Raw genomic sequence first — 7272 nt, 5'->3', positions numbered from 1 at the left:
TTGGGCTCAGACTGGATCACACCAAGAGGCAGAGTTTCTTTTGATTTCTTTCATGTTGAAGTTGATTTACAGCCCCTTTTTCTGCTGCACAACCAAACTTCTACTGAGCCTCCGCAGGTGGACAGGCACCCTGACAGTGTCCTGTAAGACACCTGTAAGCTGTCCAAGCCCAGAGGCAGCTAAGCAGCCCCAAATCATGATGCTTCGTCCACCATAGTCCACCTATGTAGTGGACTTATGCACCATACATGGAGTTGTATATTCTCCACATACAATATCAACCTTAGACTCAAGAGCAGGTAAGTTTATTTTCTAACATTGCTGATCACACTGTGTTATGAAATGAAATCCACTTTTAGGCAGAGTGGCCACACAACACATTCTAGTATTTAAACTCCTTAAGATCACAGCAGATGACAGCATGATTTACATCATCAGCCGCTTCTTTTGAACAGCACAAATCCAACATGGTTGCCTTCAGTTATTTTTTGTCATTGTCATTTATGTTAACTTTTTTTTTTTTTTTTTTTTTTAACACGACAATAATGTTATTAGTAAAAATAGATTATTGTTAATAGTGTAACAGTGATGAGGAGTTAATGGGGGGTGTTCCTGATTGGTTAAAAGGGAAGATGACGCACAGCGTCAACGTCATCACGCCCCTCCCCCCTCCTCCCTCCTTCCTCCTCCACTTCCTGCGGTTGTTGTGCCGCCGCTGGCTCACAAACATGGCCACCGCCGGAGCGACCGCAGACGACGTGAGGAAAGAGCTAACATGTGCCATCTGTTTGGACTTCTTCAAGGACCCCGTCATCCTGAAATGCGGGCACAATTTCTGCCGTTTTTGTATCTGCATGCACTGGGATGAAAATGGCGGAGACTACGGCTATCAGTGTCCCCAGTGCCGAACGGTAAGTAAATAAAACGTTTTGTTTGTCTGTTTGTTTGTTTTTCTTCGTTGTGTATTTACCACTGCGCTTTTTGCACACCGTCTGTTGGCACAGGTGTGAACGTGCTGTTTCCAACTTTGTGTTTTTGAAGCAGTAAAGCTTGTCGGCGGGTTGTTTTTATTAAATGAAATTTGCTGCGCAGTGCGTTTTGTGGCTACAGTTGCTATGATACTAAGCTAGCCTGTTTTAGCTAACAGATGTTCAGCAGCAGATAAGTTGGCTAATAACCAACAAATGCATCCTGGGGATGAAGTAATGCTGTCTTGATTTTTTTTTTTTATTAAAACGAGGTATATCCCTTGATTTCTTTGTTCTCTCAGGTGTTCAACAAGAGGAGCTTCACCAAAAACTACCTGGTGCAGAACCTGGTGGCTAAACTGGACGACCTGGAGTGTCTGGGCTCTGGCTCCTCACCCCCCAAACCTGTTAAAGTAGATGGAAAGTGTGAACAACACGGAGAAGAGCTGAAACTATTTTGCCAGACTGACAAGAGGCCCATTTGTGTAGTGTGTCGGGAATCCAGGGCACACAGGTGCGTCGTGCTCCTGCTTTTCATATGTGGAAATAATTAGGCGTGCTAACCACTTGTTTTCTCTAAGTAGACATTTGTTTTGTGCAGGTTCATCATGCTCCTGGAGCCTTTTAAATTAATGGGTGCAAATGTTAGCAAATCAAATCATTATTTTTCTCCTTAGAACATTTATGAATCCAATCTGCCACATTAAGTCAGACAGGACAAACCCACATGTTTCAGTTGTATAAAATCAGCATTCAGCCAATGATTATATACACAGTTTAGCAGCAAAGCGGTCACTACAGTATGGGGCTTCTGCTGGGTTATTATCATTATTGAATAAATAATTAGTGTTGTTTGTATATGTAAAATCGTGGCTATCAGAACTTTGCTGAGCTGAAAGTGATACTTTAAAATATTTAAAGTTTTTCCAGCAGACACTAGCGTAGTTTCTACAGGTCGGCTGCAATTAAGGCCTCAAAGAAATATTTCATCATCTGTCTCTACTTGCTGAAGTAACCAGGGTTGTAGCTTGTAAGAGATATGATAATCCAAGCCACATGTTAAGGGGAAGTCATAACACATGGGCCCTTCAGCTGGGACCTGGCACTTGATGAATCTGGGTGACCTTGATCTATTTTGTTGGGTTGGGCATTAATCTTCTGATTTGTATAGATTGGTGCTGTTGTCCCATGAAACATTTCTTTATTTTATCATTTTTATTTACTTTAAATAACCTCCAGAATTAAGTGGCATTTCAAGGTGCTAACTTGAATTGCTCATCGCACTCAAGCTCCAATAAATGCTTCTGCATAAGACTTGATGGCCTTTTGAAACTGTGAAGTGCTCTGAAAACCACTAACTGGTTGGCCATTTGTTGTTTTAGACACCACGACGTGGCACCCGTGCCAGAAGTTGTAAATGATATGAAGGTAAATTGGCAATGTTTTCAGAGAGCTTTTTGGTAACCTTTTTTTTTTTAATCCCTTTAATTATATCCTGCTTTTCTGTGTGTCGTAGATCGAGTTAAAGCTGAGGCTAATGGAGCTCTACTGGCAGAAGTCTCAGTGTGTAAAAGTTATAACAGCTGATGAGCGCACCAAAAGTGAAGTGAGGGTATGGAATGGAATTTATCTTTTTCTGTCTGGTAAAATTTGTGGGTCCAGCTTACAGGACAGAATAAGAAGAATACAACCTTCTCGATTTAAATCTATTTTAAACAACTTAAATTCTACAGTGCAAACTAGCTCAAGTGCGCTAATTATTTGCCATAATGTGTTTGATGTATTAGGTTGCAAACTGTACTGAAACTTTACCACGCTTATCATCATCATCCTCAAATTATCCTTTATTGTAATCCTCTGAACCTCTGTCCCAAAGTTGAAGAAACAGAGACTCAAAGAGAAGATTGAGGCAGATGTTGGTGCCTTGGTCCAGTTCTTGTTAGATGAAAGAGACTCACTGCTCGAGAGTCTGGATGCTGAGGAAGTGGCCACCATGGCCCATATAGATGACAACTTGAAGACTGTGGAGATGGAGGCGCAGGCTGTGGACAAGGCCATAGCTGATATCAACAGCCACGTCAGTGGGAAAACTAGCTTCGAGGTCAGTCTGATAAAACAGCTTTTGTGTTCATAGAGGAGTCAACTCTTTGTACCTCTGCTCATGTTCATGCTAGATCCAAGTAATTTTTCTTTTAAACATGTTCTTGGCATGAAAACATCTGGTACAGTGGGGCGGCGGGATTCTTTCACTATGTTGGCATGACTTAAACTGAAATTTAATCTTAGTCAATGTGTTTCCTTCCAACAGAGCCTTGCAGAAACATTCAATGAGTAAGTAGATTATAGTTGGTACTTTATTATGGAAAAAAGTTTTATTACTTTTTATTTTTTTTTTATTTATGATGGATATTATTGTTTTATTAACTGCAATTTTTTTCCCACAGAGTTATCCATTGCAAGCCTTTCACATCATTTGAGCCGGTTAGTTGTCAGACTGAATTTATGGACTTCTCAGGGCCCTTCCAACTTATAATATGGAAGAAGATGATGCACGTGCTACATACCAGTGAGTTTACTCTATGTACAGAAGCTTACACTAAACCTGGTCAAAATGTTTGTATGGACTGACAATGTATGTATTTTTGAATAAATCTTTTGTTGGCATGGTGGTGCAGTAGTTATCACTGCCACATCATAGAAAGATGGTCACAGTCACAAGAAATGTTGGTTTTACACGCTGTACCTTTTTCTGTATCATTTTATTACATTAGCAACATTGTCAAGGATATTTTTAGACTAGATGATGGAAAACAAAGGCACATTTCTGAATAGCGTGGTAATTAAGAGTATTGTTATTGCCATATTCCAAACACAGGTCTGTTTAGAAATATATACATGCATAGAAATAGAAAAAAATCATATTACATTTAGTCTCTTTGATAGTACGCACTAAATGCCATACTTGGTTTATTCTTTGAATGCTCAATTTAATAAGACAGTTCATCATCTACTTGTGCTGGAGCAATGAAAACAAATTCCAGATATTTCTGGCTTGCAGGTTTTCCAGTTTTCTTGGACAACAATATCAGTTTCTATTTTTATTAGCCGAAATGTTACTGCCAGCTTCAGCCAAATTTAGCAGCAAGGTAATTAATCTTACTATGTCCTTTCTGTAGTGCCTCAGAACCTCACCTTAGATCCGGACACGGCGCATCCAAACCTGCTCATCTCAGACTTTGACACCAAAGTGGAGGAGGGCCGCGTTCGTCACCAGGAGCCAGACCTGCCAGGCCGCTTCACCCGCTTCTGTGGTGTCCTAGCCATAGCTCAATACGCCAGTGGGCAGCATTACTGGGAGGTGGATGTGAGAGACAAAGGTGTGTGGTATTTGGGAGTCACTACTGAGTGCAGCAACAGAAAGGGCTTTGTCAGTCTTACTCCTTCTGAAGGGTACTGGAGCCTGTGTCTGCAGGACCGGCTGTATGCCAATGGGGAGGACGGCCGCATCCCAGTTGCTGACTACTGGAACTCTCCCAGGGTCGGCGTGTACCTAGACTATGACAACGGGCGTCTTAGTTTCTATGATGCTGTTACAATGAAGAGACTTTACATGTTTGACACCTGCTTTGACGAGCCCGTCTACCCCTTCTTCAGCCCAGGGAAAAACGATCCAGGCAGCCGGTTGCAGATATGCCACTATTACTGAGAAAGCAGTGGTGCGTTTCACTAAATTGTCAGTTAAACTTATTAAACGGTTGACTCATGTATGCCAATGTTTTCAGAGCAGTTATCAGCAGGGCCCAAGGCTGATCTGTGGAAGAATTAATGCATTTGAGCCGTTACCCGTTGATCTTGCTGATGCTGGTGAATGTGTCACCGTGAAAAAGAATCACCAGGTGTGTCATCACACTTTGACTGGAATGAAGAGCTTAATTTCTCTCATGTTTTGGAGTAGAACATTTTGAAATTTGACATTTTTCAACACAGACACACACTGTAGGCGTATTCCCCCTGACTACTGTGGCTTGGGGCCTGGAGAGGTGCTTTGCTGTCTATATCTGTCTGCTTGGATACAGATGTCTCAGATGCTCTTGTTGATTAGAGCATATACAGCTCTTATCCTATAAGCAACTGTTATGCTATACTACTGTACATGAACTCATATTGGCTAAGTTATTGCCAGGCAGGGTCTGTGCTCTTGCCTTGTTAGGTAGAAGTATACAGGAATATGACATCATTATCACATTGATAGTTGCTCACAGTTCCCACATTGATTTTGGATTGAAGGACAGTTGGTCGTTACTGATAGTTTATCCATTTGGCCAGAATCTGCTGGGATTTCCACTCTCAGATTAGACCTCCAGGTACTACAGGCTCAGGTTGTCTTCTTTGTGGATGCTGACATCGATACAGATAATAATTTTAATATCAGTCTTTTTAAATTGTCTTCATGCATACTTATTTTTTTATTGTAATTGCGAACATTGTTCACTTTTTTTGAGTAGCCCTTTCACATTTTGAGAAGGAGGACTGATGGTACCTTGAGCCTTGTTGGAAATATTTTCACAACTGAAAGTTTTTCAGTCGCCTGAAAATTAGACAAAGCAAACAATTCCAAGTGATTTACTTTATCAGCTATGTCCCTCAATATATTAATGGATTTTGCTGTTGATGTGTTTTAATGTAAAAGACATTCCAATACTCATGCAGGATGACAGTGCTACATGTTGGGGTTTTTTTTTGTTTTGTTTTGTTTGCTCTTGCAGTAGCAGTCCCTTAATTGTTTTCTGTTAATTAATTCTGCTTTAATTGCTTCTTGTGGAGTTGGTCCTGGTGCTGCAAGTTGGTTCCAATATGTTTAGGTCTATTATCCAACTCAGAACAGTCTGATCTTCTTTTTTATTATTATTATTATTATTATTATTATTATTATCAATTATATTTTTATCCTACTTTGAATGTAAGATTACATGTAACTTCATAATTATATATTGTTTTTCTTCATTCCGAAGGTTATGATTTACACATTTTATTTGCGCTGATGAGCTTAATTTTTGCAAGTGCGATTTTATGGCCGTCTCCACAGTGAATCTTTAGAGGCTTTCTTTATTCACTTTTTTTATTTTTATTTTTATTTTTATTTTTTTGGGATGTCTTGGATGGCTGTGCTAGAACTGCAAGATTTTGCTGAATGTTTTGTCTAAGATGATGTTCCTCCATTTAATATCTGTAGATACTTGTCATTCATGTTTTCTACATAGGTGTTTTTGGGCTGTCTTGACAAATGTGACATGCAAAAAAAAAAAACAAAACAAACAAAAAAAAACTTGGTAATCCTGTTTGTGGTCCTTTCATCTGATATCAATATGAAATGTGTTTCTCTGAGTTTTCAAGAGATTAAAACAGGTAGAAAGATATTTAAATTTTATTTTTTTAAACTCTTACTATCCCCTTAGTGTCCCTGCTTTGTCTATTGGCATTGTTCCACTTTTCCTGCCAGACAGCTTGGATAGTAGTTCAGAGACATTAAAAATGTTTCACTGTTCTCTTAAATGGTTTAAAGAGTATAGTTTTCCCAGAGTGGCTCCTCAATAGCCAAGTCTTTGAACCTAATGTTCAAGTTCCAAGTGAGGGCTGCTTTCTGTCACTCCCAGAAGTACACCCTGAATCTGCTGGGCTTTGGTTCACTGAAATGTCACCCTCATGTTCAGTACAGATTTGCTCCAACATCCTCTTTTAAGTCGTGGGGACAGTTTGGTGCTGCTGATTCAGTTCTCGTACAGCAAGAACATTTTAAGGAGGAGGTGAGAAAACAAGAGTCCTCTCCATCCTCTCTCTCTCCCAGCTCTGGCAGTGACTCAGTAGTGACTTTTTCCTGTTTTTTTTTTTTTTTTTTTTTGGGGGGGGGGGGGGTGTCCATTTTTCACAGAAATGTGCTTTTAATGAGGGTTAATATAAATAGTTGCCCAAATAATGTTATGCAAATTAACCAGAGGTGGTACTTTAACCCTGGTTAAACATTTTAACTGAGAGCTTAATGAAAACAACTAAAGTTAGACCAGCTGAGTTTTTGCTGCAGTTTGTTTAGTTAATAAACTAAACTGGTTACAGGTAGAAGATGGTTGGTTTGTTTTTTGTTTTTGTTTTTTTACTATCTGGCTGTTTCCCAGCTTTTTTTTTTTTTCTCCACTCATTCACTGTTTCTGTCTCAACTTTGTTGTATAAGCTTTGTGGAAAAACTAAATGTCAAAGTCATTGATTTGTCCACTCGTTGGGCTGATTAAAGCTGTGTTTATATGCTACA

The 7272-nt window shown here is 39.6% G+C and overlaps 1 protein-coding gene across 1 annotated transcript; it reads left to right on the top strand.

The window, feature by feature from the left end:
- Window positions 1-723: 723 nt before the first annotated feature.
- Window positions 724-7272, top strand: trim47 (tripartite motif containing 47). The gene is made up of 8 exons (XM_029519168.1): window positions 724-911; window positions 1271-1482; window positions 2351-2396; window positions 2485-2580; window positions 2845-3069; window positions 3277-3299; window positions 3413-3534; window positions 4145-7272. Exons 1-8 carry the CDS (start codon window positions 729-731, stop codon window positions 4672-4674), a joined length of 1437 nt encoding a protein of 478 aa, XP_029375028.1. The 5' UTR covers window positions 724-728; the 3' UTR covers window positions 4675-7272.

Source organism: Echeneis naucrates, chromosome 14 (genome assembly GCF_900963305.1).
Source record: "Echeneis naucrates chromosome 14, fEcheNa1.1, whole genome shotgun sequence".
NCBI lineage: Eukaryota > Metazoa > Chordata > Actinopteri > Carangiformes > Echeneidae > Echeneis > Echeneis naucrates.
This window is presented reverse-complemented; position numbering and strand designations above follow the sequence as displayed.

What these genes read in the sequence shown, in the direction of transcription:
- trim47 (XM_029519168.1), top strand. Translation starts at nt 729, where the DNA reads ATGGCCACCGCCGGAGCGACCGCAGACGACGTGAGGAAAGAGCTAACA. An exon ending in CGGGAATCCAGGGCACACAG is followed by an intron (nt 1,483 to 2,350) that starts GTGCGTCGTGCT and finishes TTGTTGTTTTAG; the next exon opens with ACACCACGACGTGGCACCCG. An exon ending in AAGTTGTAAATGATATGAAG is followed by an intron (nt 2,397 to 2,484) that starts GTAAATTGGCAA and finishes TGTGTGTCGTAG; the next exon opens with ATCGAGTTAAAGCTGAGGCT.